This window comes from Phyllostomus hastatus, unplaced genomic scaffold (assembly GCF_019186645.2).
Source record: "Phyllostomus hastatus isolate PE091 unplaced genomic scaffold, TTU_PhHast_1.1 phas_contig_58, whole genome shotgun sequence".
Taxonomy (NCBI): Eukaryota; Metazoa; Chordata; class Mammalia; order Chiroptera; family Phyllostomidae; genus Phyllostomus; species Phyllostomus hastatus.
This window is the reverse complement of record NW_025333916.1, coordinates 36748206-36763029: the sequence shown is the minus strand read 5'-3', so window position 1 is coordinate 36763029 and position 14824 is coordinate 36748206. Positions and strand designations below refer to the sequence as shown.

General features: G+C 39.1%; 1 protein-coding gene across 1 annotated transcript in view; it reads left to right on the top strand.

Moving 5' to 3' along the window:
* The window catches only part of NSUN2 (NOP2/Sun RNA methyltransferase 2), a 30665-nt gene that overhangs the window by 1679 nt on the left and 14162 nt on the right, over positions 1 to 14824 (top strand). The window contains exons 4-10 of the mRNA XM_045847866.1: positions 3070 to 3175; positions 5952 to 6023; positions 6841 to 6925; positions 7925 to 8117; positions 9873 to 9947; positions 11219 to 11349; positions 14210 to 14283. Coding sequence (XP_045703822.1) covers positions 3070 to 3175; positions 5952 to 6023; positions 6841 to 6925; positions 7925 to 8117; positions 9873 to 9947; positions 11219 to 11349; positions 14210 to 14283 — 736 coding nt within the window. The remainder of the gene's footprint in view (positions 1 to 3069; positions 3176 to 5951; positions 6024 to 6840; positions 6926 to 7924; positions 8118 to 9872; positions 9948 to 11218; positions 11350 to 14209; positions 14284 to 14824) is intronic.

The window sequence follows — 14824 nt, the reverse complement described above, 5'->3', positions numbered from 1 at the left end:
TTGCTGAGTGGCTTCCCTACTTTCAGAAAAATGACTTAGCCGGGCAAATGTGCAACAGACTGTTCCAGCTGATTTTGTGTTTACTGTCTCTGGTACCCCAGCACACTCCTGCCCTACTTGCTAAGCACCCCCCCCCCTTTTTTTAACCTGTTCTGTAGGTTACTTGTTTCATGGCCCAGTTCAACTCTTAGTTGTCTAAAGATGATCCCTTATGTTGACAACCTAATTTTTAGTCTTGTCTTAAAAATGCCTTGAGTATTCAAGCACAAACCATAGAGCCAAACACTGGGGAGTTGTTAAAATAAATTGTTATAGATCTACGTTTTAGACTGTCAACTTTGAGGCAGTTAAAATTCTCACAAAACCAAAAAAAAATTTTTTAATGATTGCTATAAAAAGATGAACTTAACTGACATTATTTGGCAGTTTGACTATTCAAGTGAATGATGTTACTTCTCCTTTTTAGATACCCTCCAGGGTCAGGTTTTCATTCATTTGAGCTGTAGGTGTGCTTGCTTTTCTTTCATTGCCATTTGAAATTTCAGTGTCCACATCACAGATGTACACAGCATACGAATTTCTAATGAAGGATGAATGGCCACTGCTAAAGTCAATATACAGCCGAGGTTAATTGGAGAATAAAAGTGAATCACTGTCTAATAATCATAGCCAACCATTCTCTTCACATTATTGTTTGCTTTGATTTTCTGAACGCAGCAGCTGAAGTGTGTGAACAACATATGGTATAAGATTTGAGTCCCTAATACTTAGTCTTTTTCATTACTAGTGATAACTGCATGACAGTTTCACTGTATAAATGTTTATTTAATCAAATTCCCTGGTCAGGTGTGGGATACCCTACATCTCAGCAAGCAAAGCAGAAACTTACCAAGATGTCTGATGGTTTTCTGTATTGCTCATAATGCAGAAATATATAATCTTTTTAACCTTTTGGTACATAGTGGAATAAAGTATATGTTAGTTTGTGGGAACCCTGCTGTTAGGAATTTTAAATATTGGTCTTATATCTTGTGTGGATTTCATTTTTTTTCTTTTCACAGTCTCAGGACTATAAGAAATTTTTCTAAAGAGTTTTCTATGGAAGTCATTTTGACAGTTGTAGAGAACACCCCATTATCATTCTTTTTGTTCTTTTTCATGTGTGGATTGAAGATGATTTTCCCATGGATGTTGTATATACTTAGATTTTTTTCCCCTTAACAATTTTTGAGGTGTAAAGGTGACAGTGGTGCTTTAAATTGATCCTCAAAGTCAAAACAGACTTTAGAGTCTTGTGAACTAAATTTGAATTATGTAACTAAAAAATATAGTTCTTTGTGACTATTTTGTTGAGTTTAATTAATATTTGTTGGCTCAAAAAAGTTGTTTCTAAAGCTGTATTGGAAATATTTTTTAACAGACTGTTTTTGTGTTTAATTATTTGAACACTTTAAAATACACTCTTTCATAAGATTAACAGCTTTTACAACCATCATTACTTAGAGTAGAATTTTGGTCCTATAATAAATTTACATTTTTTCCTATTAAGAAATTCAATCCATAAGGCACACAAGGGAATGTTTGCTCAAGTTATAGCTAAACTGCTTATTTATATTTGAAAATCTGCAGTGATGTGCAGAGTTCAAATTCATGGTGTTGGTGATTTGGTGCGCCCGGTAACACATCTGTCATTGATCGCAGCTATTCCAGCCTTGCCACAAGTTACACAGAAGTAACATTTAGGTATTCAACTTGGTGAAGGCTGCAAGGGGGTGGCAGATTTTGTGGAATAGTACGCAGATAAGGCAAATTTGAATGTTTTCCTACCATTTCATCTCTAATGAGACCAAAGGGAGTATTTAAAATTAAAGTCTTTTTTTAAAAATTGCCTGATAAGTAGGATTGTATTTTGATTTTATATTTTTGAAGCGGGTTGAGTGTTAAAGAAGGAAACAGGCATAGATCCAAAGTGCTGGGGGCATTTGTAGGGTGGCTGTGAACAGATATAGCCAGTTTAATTTTTAACTTCTTTCTTTGGTAGAGAGAACTCTTAGTATCTTAATGCCTGAGGTTGTTTCTGTCAAATAATCGCTCAATGTTTCAAAGCAGTCAAATGCATTCTTTTTCAGACTTTCCGATTCCATTTTCATGGCTGTTACCTGAGCTGCATTTGAGGCATGGAAACATCGTGACCTTGTATTGTTAAATTGAGCTCATTATTGCACCTGAGACTTAATAAAAGTACTAAAATGGAAATAAAATTTTATCACTGAATGCCATGTTATGCTTAGGATGGCATTGGGTGAAGTGAACATGGTACAGTCAGTGTGTCATCAGTGTTCTGACTTATGCAATCGGTCATCAGTGGAAAGGTGCAAGCAGAGTTAAAAAATAACAATTCCTCATCAGTGATGTTATCATTTATAGAAAGTTCAAATATACATATTTATGGAGATGTTTCATTCTTAACTCTGAATAAATAACAAGCTGGGAGTTCAAATTAATGCATTGGTAATTTCCAAGGATTTTAGATATGTAAAGCATTTCAGTACATTATTAGACTGGCTTGTTTTAGAAATAGGGAAAAATGTAGTAACAAAATTGTAATAAATTGTTTGCCAAATATTTTGATACCTGCCCTACTACATTATTTTGATTTTTGTGTGATACGCACTTCTTTAAATTTAAGAAATTTGTTAGGTCTTTTTTCTGATGACCTTTGCACTGTTAACTTAGCATACATAGTGAAGAGCAGAGAACTCTCCAGTTTTTCATCAGATCTTACACATTCGTCGTCATGGTTTTACTGTGCTGTCACATGCACGTGTCTCCCGTGACCCCTGAGGCTCCCCAGTTTCTGCTGGGACATGATCCAGTTAGAACTGTGTTCCCGTGTCCTGGGGGACATCATGCAGTGCTGGCTGAGTGTGCTGGAGAGGTTTACCCATGAACAGGTGAAAAAAATGGGGTGTTTCGTTGGCTCTATGATCTGGATAAGCAAGAAGTTGTTCAGGGAGCACTTGAATGTATACATACAATCCATAAATGTTTTGCTTTCTTTTTGGTCAGGTATCCTGAAGAACTTGCCTGGCACACAAATTTGAGCCGAAAAATCTTGAGAAAGTCTCCACAACTGGAAAAGTTTCACCAGTTTCTGGTTAGCGAAACGGAATCTGTGAGTAGAGTTCTTTAGATGAATTTATGTAGAGGATAAATTTAAGACAAGTTTAGTTAAAGCTTTAAATACACATTAGTTATATTTTTAACCATGCTTGTCACTGGGAACAATCAAGTGGGCAAAGCATGTAAGAAAGACTCATTTAACTGTATATTCCACCTGTAATTCATAATTATATAGCTATTACCTTGTTTGGTTGTACTAACCATGAACTTGAAGAGCGATATTATCACAGCTGTCAGTTTGGTTGTGTCTTGCTACTGCTGGGTTTGGATGGCTACGGAACTGAGGTGCACACGGCATTCTGCCATACAGCGTGCTATTCGGGAGGCAGCCACTCAGCCCACTCCCTCCTCTTTCTTAGGTGCACATGCTGGGTGCTTGCACTGAGAAAGTCTCTTGTTTTTATGGCTGTGTTACTTATTTTACTAAAACAGACTTTTAAACTCACTTGTTACCATTTCTGTTTCTTTCTTGTTCCTGTCTATACTCCACCTTTGCCGTAACAAACATGCATACATAACAACAGTAATCAAAAAAACAACCTAAATAGGACAGCTTTAGTTCTTGAATGACACTGTCTTCACCTTCTTGGTTTCTATGCCATCCCAGATTCCTGATTACAGAGAACATTTATCATTATGGTCACTGAACTTTTTACCTTTAGCATCCAACTTTTCCTAACAAAATAGCTATTTTTCTCACACAATACATGATTAAATAAATGCTCATAAACTTTTGATATTGTAAGCTTTGCTGTTCCGTTTTTATTCTTCTGGAATTCTTAACAGTCTCACATTTTCAATCAGGATTTCTCCCTTCCTGTTTTCTAATCTAGCCAAGGAGACACCTGTGTGTCAACAGGCGCTAGTACTTCTTTTTCTCCTTTATGTATTCTCTCAACAGAGTTAACATGGTTTTCATGGTTTTTCCCCCAGAGCCACAACCAATGCAGAAAAATCCTTCACCTCACCCAGTTCTAACCTTGCCTTGTCTCACAGCTGTTTCCTACCATTGTGGCTTGGTGCTCACTTAGGTAACCTGGTAAACTGGGCTCCTGTTTGCCTGGCTTCCCACCCCACCTCCTACTATTAGGAATATACAGAACTGAGTACCGCCTCGTTTATGATTCTGTACTTGGGTCTGTATTAAGAAGCGTTCTCTAAGTCAACTTCCATTGAGAAGCAAGGTCAGATGAATATCAACTAACTGCCAAAGAGCAAGTTACACCTTGTTACAAGCAGAGGGTTTGTGGAGAATGGAGTGATAACAGGTGGACAGGTTGTAAAGAGCCAGATTTTGGCAGCTTAGGAAGGCGGAGGTTATGGGAGTTTAATGTCGGTAGCATGTATTATAGGGAAACGGTCCAGTTTTTTATCAGAAGTGAGCAGGATGAGATGCTCTCTGGATTATTTAAAGGTGGCTGTCAAACCTCTTTAGGATGTGTTTAGGAAACAAGACTAATTGCCAGGATGTCTGTAGTCAAGGGCCACTCTAATTAGAGTTTCCCCACTCTAATGCTTTAATTGAAAACTAGGATGAAAGCAGAAGGCAGGCTTATCAGAATCACAAAGCTTGGAGTTAGTGTGCCTAGTGAGCTCGTCAAAGATTCAGTCTTCACAGACTCATTGCTGGCCTGAAACCCGTAAGATGAAAATTAGCGGGTATGAACGTACAAGTCTATGTTTAGATTCTGACAGACAGGTGCATAAGATGAGTGATGGTTGTTCAAGTACAAAAGACCCTTGTTGAAATGGGGCCGAAGCCTCCTGGTGGCCAGCGTTTGGTAGCCAGCTCCCTCCTTTGTAGGCGTTCATTCTTCAGGCTGTTAAGGTAGAGTTGTGATTGAGGCAAGTGCTGGATTTCATCAAGAAACTTTTTGTTTGAGCAAAATATAACCAAAGGCACTGAAATAGAGAATAGGCTGACAGTGTTCAGAGGGGAGAGGGGAGGGAATTTCAGGGGAAAAGGGGAAGGGTTCACAGGAACTAGTATAAAGGACACCTGGACAAAAACTAGGGTGGGGTGGAAATGGGAGGGAGGTGGGGCGGTGGGCTGGGATGGGAGTAAAAGACAGAAAACTGTCCTTGAACAACAATTAAAATAAAATTAAATTTTAAAAAAGGTAAGAAAAAAGAAACTTTTGTTTGAATCTGAACAGCTGTACATTTTAACAGATGCCCTGGCCCACTAGTGAAGATCTTGAGGGCAATTTAGTGAGGAATTTTAGATAGTTTATCTTGGAGAAGGAAAGAAGGGAGCAGTGGTTGATGTGTGCATCTTTGTCAGAGGCAGTTCTCTGGAATAGAAAGCAGACATGGGCTGTACCTGAAAATGGGAACTGAGAAATAGAAGTTACAGTTTTAGCTGAGAGGGAAAAGCTTACTAACTATGAGTTTGTCCTGTGCTCCCTTTGATTGCTCCTGTTGTGGAAGGTATCTAAGTGGCCTTTCTGCCTTTGAGACATGCCCATCCAGCTTCTGGATGTTCTGAGAGTGGGGAGTAGGGGCTATGTCAGCTTACAACCCCCTTTATGAAATTTTAAAATTCAGTGTTTTTCTAACAGTGGGTTTTGGTGTGAATGCTCATCCTCACTTAGCCCTCAAGCAGTAACCATTTATCCAGTAGTATGAAAATCTAGCCTATAATGTTTGGGTGATAGTCCCAACTCTTGTTCTGTGTACAGTTGATTATATGATATTTTCCTGTTGCATTTGAAATTTTCTGCCTTTTCAGTGTTATCCTTGACATTTTGTTAATTTTATTTTCCAAGGGAAATATCAGTCGGCAAGAAGCTGTTAGTATGATTCCACCATTGTTGCTTAATGCTCAGCCTCACCATAAGGTATTGTGTATTGTACAGAATGTTGTGGTGGGCAGGGTGCTGCCTGTGTGTGTTGTGCTCTGTTTTGGTGAGACCTTTTTTCTTAATATAATGAATTTTTGTTTTCTGTCACTTTGGATAAAGTAGAAAGGGATATATTTCCTTCTGGGTTCTTTTTTGCATTTTTGTCCTATTTAATTTTTATAAATCACTTAACTATTTTCTTTCCTTTTAGTTTGTTTCTTAAATTGTTTACTTACTATACAGATTATCTTCAGTGGTCTCAATTGACTAAATTAGATTGAAAATTACAATGAACATGTACTGAGAGGTGGCTATATGCCAACCATTGTTCTGCATTGTTTTCATGAATTAATTCATTTTGTTGTCCCCACATCTCTGGGGGAGTAGATGCTGCCGCTGTCCCCAGATGAGGAAAGGAGACAAGGAAAAGTTCAAGTAACTGGCCCAAGGTCAGAGGACTAGTCAGTCATTGGCCAAGCTGTGAGATTTGAGTCCAGGTAGCTCTCTCCTGAGCAGAATATTACAGTGCTCTTGCATTTAGTATCTGTACTCATTCGTCCCTAAGTGTATTGCCTTACTGTTTCCAGTGCCATCTGTTCCCGTTCCCTGTGGAGAGAGTGTCTTTATCACTGTGATTTGTGGGCGTTCTATATTATGAGCTCCCCATCAGTTAAATATGTGTAAATTCATTCTATAAGGAAATATATTTAGGTTTTTGAATAGAAATCAAAATACTAGAAGGACTTGAACTTTTAAATTAATGTAGATTGTTTGATTTCTTAAAAGTCTCAAACATTTTCTTGCTTTTTAATAGATCTTAGATATGTGTGCAGCACCTGGATCAAAGACCACACAATTAATTGAAATGCTCCATGCCGACATGAATGTCCCTTTCCCAGGTATGCTTTGGACTGGGGGTTTGGGGGTAGAAATGCTACTTTGGTGGGTTGTAGCCAGGAAAAGATTAGAACATTGCCCGAAGCCTCCCTGAAAAGAGAATAGGGCGTTTTCACACCACCATCATTGATTAGTTTTCCAACCAGCCTTTAGTTTGGAATTATGTTAAGAGCTGCTGTCCAACTATCCAGGTTCATATCCCAGCACCACATTGATGAAGCGAGTTAGGTGACATTACTAGTCATCACGAATGAAAGGAGCCATCCGTTCTGAACTGGAGGATGTGATAGGAGATTGCAAAGTGCTCAGAAAATGGGAGCTATTATAGTATCACTGATGCTCCTTTATAGGGATTTTATAAAGATATGAAAATACTGTTCATAGCGTTTGTTAGTTTTACTGTACCCTTATCTCCTTTACTTCCTTTAAGAGAGAGTGATATTGACCATAAAATGTTCCTAGGCATATTTGCCATTTTGCTGGAGATGAGAGAGGAAGCAGAGTGAGAGCAGGTGGCACCCAGGAAAGTTTCCACCGGGTTCTTAACTGTGGTTCAGCTCAGAACCTCCCAGGGAATCTTCAGGAGCATTAGACCCCACCCCAGGAGTCTGATTCACAGAGCCTAGAATGTGGTCCAGCACAAATGCAGCGTTTTAAACATTTGTTGGGTGATTCTCTTGTTTTCTACACCTTTCTCTCTGCCTTCATCCTCCTTTTTTAGTTAATAGTTAACTAATAGGAAAGACATTTTTTGCATAATAATTGATACAAAGTGAATAATTGTTGAACAAGTGAATCCTGAAGTTTCAGAATTTTTAGTGACTATGAAATCATGCTGAGCCACTAGATCTCTTTTTTGGGGACCATTTTTGTCGTCCTATCCAATCTCACACTCAGAAGGTTGGTGGAGCCTCGCTTCTCACAGGCCAGGCTGCAGGTCATGTATTTCAGGAGGTTACTTGTGCTGCATGTCACCCCACACTACAATTTTATGTTCCCAGAGGGATTCGTCATCGCGAATGACGTGGACAACAAGCGCTGCTATCTGCTTGTTCATCAGGCCAAAAGGTTGAGCAGTCCCTGCATCATGGTGGTCAACCACGATGCATCCAGCATACCAAGACTCACGATCGATGTGAACGGAAGGAAAGAGGTTCTCTTCTACGATCGTATCTTATGTGATGTCCCTTGCAGGTATTTGTATTATCAAGAAGCCAGAAAGCCCAGAATCCACTAAGGAAGTAAATCACATACAGACTAAAATGAAGGTGCACATGAACACACAATGGTACATATGATTCTTGTGTAAACTGATGTGAAGAGGGACATTGTGACCTAAGGTAGAAGATAGGCACAGAATTTTAGTGGTGCAGCGGACTGAGCATGTGGAACACAGATAAGGAAAGGAGTGGTTCTGCTAGTCTAAAGAGATGAAGAAAATACCTGAGAGGAAAGAAGCATCGTAAACTCATACATTTCGAAATGTGATCACTTGGCATGAGTTGCTCATCCAAGTGTTTTATGTTTGTACTTCAGTGAGTATGTAAAACAGTCATCAGATAATCACATCAGGTTTCCATTTTGAGTCTTACATTGTTTAGCACAGTGTAGGAGTTCAGACTTTAGAGAAATTAATTTTATAGTTTACCTTTAAGAGAATTTCATGACACAACTGGATGAGTTTTTCCAAAAAGATGTGACTCAAACTAAAGATGGTCGTTAAGTTCCCAGAGGTGGTGACATAGGTAATGGTCACAAAGGTTTATTTAGTACCGTTTGAACTCATGAATTTGGTGAGACTAGAATACAAAAACTTCCACAAAGTCTTGTTAGCACTGAACAGTGCTTAACTCTGATACATCCATATTAAATTCATCGTGTTTAAACAGGTGGCAGATTTACCGCTAGGAGCAGAACTCAGTTTGTAGCCAGTAGTACTGAGTATGGCTGAGTTTTTAAATACCTGGAACAATTCCCTTTTAAAGTAAAATTTAAAATCGATCATGAAGTGCATTCCTTTTTTTTCTGGGTTACAATTTTCTAATTTTCCTTTGGATCAGATATTTTCCTACCCTTGATCTTTTGATCAGAAGTATCACTTGTTTCTTGTTTCCATATATTGTGAGGATGAAGTGATCTTATGAGCACTAAGTTGTAAGCTGAGAAAAAAATTCCTAAAATTATGGCAGAATTTTAAGCCACCACCATACAAGTGAGGGACATCATTTGATAGCCATTACGTGTCACAGGACATTTCCATCCTGCAGACCCTGTGTCTCAAGGACATGCGATGAGACCACAAGAAGAATTAAACTTTACAGAGAAAGCAGCAGATGCAGGAATTAATAAAGAAAAACTGGGTGGATAAAATTGGACATGGACAGAAAGATTAATGAATCAAGTCTGTGTTATAAAGTTTGTGAAATAATTTTCATTGAATAAAGTAGGGAATCAGAAATGTTTAACTGATACATGGAAAAATCTTGGTAAAGAAATTAAATTAATTTGCTGTGGAAAGTCCTTTATGAGTGTAAGTTTACATATTCATGTAATTCTGATGAAAATACCACTCTTGACTCACCAAATTTCTAAGTAACAAGACCAAAATATCGTATGTGTATTCCTGCTTCTGTCCCAGGATTGAAAATAAATTTTGCTAGTATGTCTGTCAAATGGAACCAAATTACTGTCTCTGTAAGTGTTGGAAGAAGTTTTTATTTTCTTACTGAATTGAAAATTGAAGTGTAATTAAAGAACTTAATGTACTAGAATGTCCCCCAAACAAATAGGAAGGTGATTGTAGTTTGTAAGAATTTAGATTGTTTTCTAGTTGGTGTGTATGATAATAATAACAATAGCTGTTTATAATTTTGCTTGAATGTGACATATTTGTTAAACTCTGATTCTACCTGTAGAGAGTTTTAAGTTTTTTAATATCTTTCTTTTCAGTGGAGATGGCACTATGAGAAAAAACATTGATGTTTGGAAAAAGTGGACCACCCTAAATAGCTTGCAGCTGCATGGGTAGGTAAACCTTTGTAGCTGACAGCACTGTTAGACAAGTAGGTTGGTCAGGGTTTATTGTTGAATCACCTAACTGAGCGCCCAGGTCTTTGACCAACTCTTAAGCAAGCATCAGTGAGGGTCACCTTCATGGGAGCTTGCTCAAGCGTCAGATGTAGTTGCTTTTAAAACTGAAGATTGTACACATATTAGATAAATATCGATTTAAAATGCCTTTTGTAAGAATTTCCTGTCATTTCAAACATTTTTTTATGAAATGAACATTTACCTTACTGTCTTACCTTTTTCCTGTTTTGTTCTTTTGTGTTGAATTATTTTGTTCAGTATTTTGATCTCAGAAATATTTTACTGTCTTTTAAAGATTTTTTGAGAATTCTTAAAAGGGAAAAGAATCTCGTACCTCAAAGATAACCTCTGTCATGTCTAGTGCATTACAGTAGTTTTCGGGGCCTCTGGGTTTCTTAAGTACAGGTTTTGTACAGTTTTGATTGTATGATCTGTAGAGCTTTGTATTTTTTTTATTTTAAATTAAAATTATGTATTTTTTTAAGATTTTATTTATTTTTATTTTTAGAGAGGGAAGGGAAGGGGAGAGAGAGAGAGAGAAACATCAATGTGTGGTTGCTGGGGGTTATGGCCTGCAACCCAGGCATGTACCCTGGCTGGGAATCGAACCTACAACACTTTGGTTCGCAGCCCGCGCTCAATCCACTGAGCTACGCCAGCCAGGGCAAAATTATGTATTCTTAAAAGAGCAATGCATGATTAAGTGTAAGTGTATTAATGAATATTCACCATTAATAACTTCATGAGATTTTATTTCTCTGTTAAATACTACCACTGTTTTTGTGAAACAGGCATTAGGATTGGAATATATTAAGGGATACAAGATGTTCATGGAAAGAAAAATCAGGTATTTGTATATAAGTATGGAGGCTTTTTAATAGTGAAATTTGATGTTGAATTAAGTTAATCAGTTTATGCTTTCTTGATGAGATGCTGGGAAAGGTACACAGAACATCCAAACAAGTTTTATAGAACTCTGGGTGCTTTTTTATTTACATGACACATCTTTTTTAGGTTTTTCCTAACTTCACTTAGAACCGTAAGGGTTTTTTGTTTTGTTTTGTTTTATGGGGATTATGTATTTTACTTAGAGTCATTTAAGTCTGTCCTAAAAACCTGTGATAAGTACGTGATACAGTGGGTGCTTCTGAAGTGTGTGCTGTCTGGCCGTGTTAGGTCTCCGACTGAGTGTGTCCAACCCTTAGCTTACAGCTGCGGATTGCCACGCGGGGTGCCGAGCAGCTGGTGGAGGGCGGTAGGATGGTGTATTCCACATGTTCCCTGAACCCCATTGAAGATGAAGCAGTCATAGCATCTCTACTGGAAAAAAGTGAAGGTAAGCATGCTGGATTAGTCTTTTAATGAAAGTATGTACTTTTCAGAATCTTCATTGCTGCAGTGCAGTGATTTTCAGCTCTTGTGCCTGACTAACTTAGTCGGGGACACTGATCCTTTTTCCCTTAGAGTGTCCAAAACTTGAAAACAGACGACACAACAATAGTCATCTGGTAAGAATGAATCAAAATTACACCTTTTTTTGTTAGGCAAAAAATGTAATTTTTGGTGTGGCACACAATTTTAGTAATTAATTTATGTGGGTCATGAGATGAAAGAGGTTGAAAATTGCTCCTTTAGATTTTTTGCCTGGGTACTTGCTTATATTTCTAGCCTGTAAACCCTAAAATGAGATATCTTTAATGGAAAACAAGTTTATGTAGTGGATCTGTTGTTCTTTCATGAACTGCAAGCTTTCTGCCCACTTTGTTTATCAAGTGTGAACAGTTAGATCCTATCACAATTTTTTAAAATGTAAATGTGGTAAAACACACATAACTTAATATTTATCGTTTAATGGTATTTAAATACACAGTTCAGTAGTGTTAAGTACATTCACATTGTCGTGTAGCCAGTCTCCAGAGTTCTTCCTTCTGCAAACTGAATTCTGAACCCGTTAAATGACTCCCCATTGTCCCCTCCCGCTACTGTGTTCTCTGTCTCTGTGAGTTTGACCGGTCTAGGTGTCCCCTGTGAGTGGAACCACAGCGCTTGTCTTTTTGCGACTGGCTTACCTCACTTATAATAATGTATTCAAGGTTTGTCAATGTTGCAGCAGGTGTCAGTCTCCTTCCTTTTCCAGGCTGAGTGGCATTCCACTGTAGACCACGTCATGTTTATCCAGTCATCCATCGATGGACACTTGGGTTGCTTCTTCATTATAATGCTGCCGCCGCCGTGGTGGGCAGTAACTTTGAAGCCCTGCTTTCAGTTCTTTGGCGTGATGTGATCATTCTGTTTCAGGGCCTGCCGTGCTGTTTTCCACAGTGGCTGCACCATTTTACAGTTCCACCAGCACTACCCAGGGTTCCAGCCGTCTGTGTCCTTGCCAGTACTTGTTATTTCCTGTGTTTCTGAGGGTATCCGTTCTAAAGGGCGTGAGATCTTACAGCTCTGTTCAATGAAATGTTTTGAAACAGCAATTTCCATAATATTTTGGTGTAAAGTGTTACTTTTTTTCATGTTTTCACTGAAATGATAACCTTTCCCGTCATAGTTTCCTTAAAACAAATCATGAGAAATTTCGACCTTCAGAGTAGAACACCACCAAATTTACTGCCTGAGTGTTTGTGAAGTAAGTTAAGACAAGTGCGCATTTCCTGAGGTGGTGTCCGCAACCATCTGGGCTTCCAGGGGCTTTCTGAGTGGCTGGATGGCCTGTGCCGTGTAGTCAGCCCTCATCGTTGTCCTTTAGGTCTGAATTTGATGGATTTGTTTAATTTTTTCTGTACTCACGGTGGTCTATAGAAAGGGTGCTTTCTGGATGGTGTTTTTTTGCATGGTCACATGTTCACAGTTTTGGTGGTACTTTGTCTCAGAAGGCATGTGAAAAGGAGGATTATGGGTGATGTAACTGAATAGTAAATGAACTGGGCGTCCCACTGGGTGATGATTTCCCAGTAGGCAGCTGGGTTTCCAGTCTAGATTTTGCTTTCACAGCCACCATTCTGCATGTGGGTGTTTGAGACCTCACTGTGGACTCCTCGTCTCAGTGCTCCGGCGCAGGCTCCCTCTGCAGACATGGCTTCACGGGAGCTCAGACTCTTGCCGAGCTTTGTGCTTGACAGTTGCTGGCGACTTGGACTGGATGGGGTGTGATCCCCACCTGAAAGCACCCGGAGACTTAGCTGGAGGAATGGCAGCTGAAAACGAAGATTCAGTCTGCAGACCCTAGGCCGTGGTTGGCAGCTTCTGATCCAGATGCGGGCAGGAAGGCACGCTGAGCAGTATTTGAGAAAACCAGGTTCTGGAAACACTGTTATTTGGTGTTCACTTTTGAAAGTAAGATGGCTCAGATATACTAGTGGAGGTCAGTTTTTGCCAAAGGTGTCTCACTGCTAGATCCCCCCTTGTGGAGTCTCTTATTTTGTTGTCGTGATTGTCTGTGGGGTTTCATGGCTTCTATGGGGTTTTGTAGGTGTTTCCCCTTCTGTGAGGCCGTCAGACTTGTATCTGGGACCTGTGAGTGGTGGTTTATGTGAAGGGTTTCCTGGCCCATCCCACAGCTTTGGGTAATACTGCTGCTGTAGACGTGTTGTTTTTAAAACCAGACTGTTGTCCAGATGTGCAGTTCTAGAAACTAACTTGGGCCTAAAACTGAATGTTTAAAAGTCCCCATAGTTTCCTTTAAAATGTTGCTTTTTAGTTCTGGGATGTTTGTTAGCCATAAAGGCATGGAAAAGACTGGCATGTGTCTAAAAACCAGGGGCAGACTTCTGAGTTCTCGCCCGGAGTTGCCTTCAAGGTAAGTTTGGTCATGGAGTCAGACTCGGCTCATCCCAGGACTCTGCAGCTCTTCCTCCTCCAGGAGCTGGAGTGAGCTCCAGCTAACACCATAACGCTCACTTGGTTTAGGTGTATGGTTTAGTGATTTTTTTGTACTTACCACACTCTGCATAGCCCTAACCATAGTCCAGTTTTAGACCAAGCGGAACCCTTCTGCCCTTTGGCTGGTATTCCCTGTTCCCACCCTCACCTGGGAACCAGGAACGTGCCTTCTGTCTGTCTGTCTGTGTGGTTCTTCCTTTCTCAGACATTTCTAATGTGTAGAGTAACACAGTATGTGATCTTTTGCATCTTCTTTCTTTCGTGGGCATGTTGTGGAAAAGGATTTTTACTTTTTTTTAATTTTTGGTACATAGGTGCTTTGGAGCTGGCTGATGTGTCTTCTGAATTGCCAGGCCTGAAGTGGATGCCTGGACTCACACAGTGGAAGGTAAAATTTCTGTGAGGACCCTGGCTCAAAAGAGCTGGCACAACATACCTGGCTGTTGTGACGGTTTTAAAGCATCCACATTTGGGTAACTTGAATAATACTGCATTTGGTTATGAAGTTTAAAATCAGTGTCACAATTGTACTTATTAAATGGTATGATTATACAAACATTTTTCTCTGGCAGTGAAAAACTTTTTCCTGCCTTTGTTGTCCAATTAGACATCAGCTTTGCTTATTCTCATCTATATAAGTACAACTTTGCTTTATTTTTTTTATTGGCTGGGATTCAATCTCCACTTCTAATATGAAAGAATAATTTTTTTAGTTTTAAACTAGAAACAGTCTGAGGCTTTTTTTTAAATTCCCAAATGGAAAGTGCTTTATAAAATAACTCTCCTGTTTTATGGAATTTTTATCTCTGCAAATAGTCTTCCTCTCTTTGGAGAGAAATGCGAATCGCCATTTATCGGGTTTGAGACCTGTACACCGGCACCCTGTGATCTTTCTTATTAGTGCTGGTGATTCAGAACCTTCTCCTCTT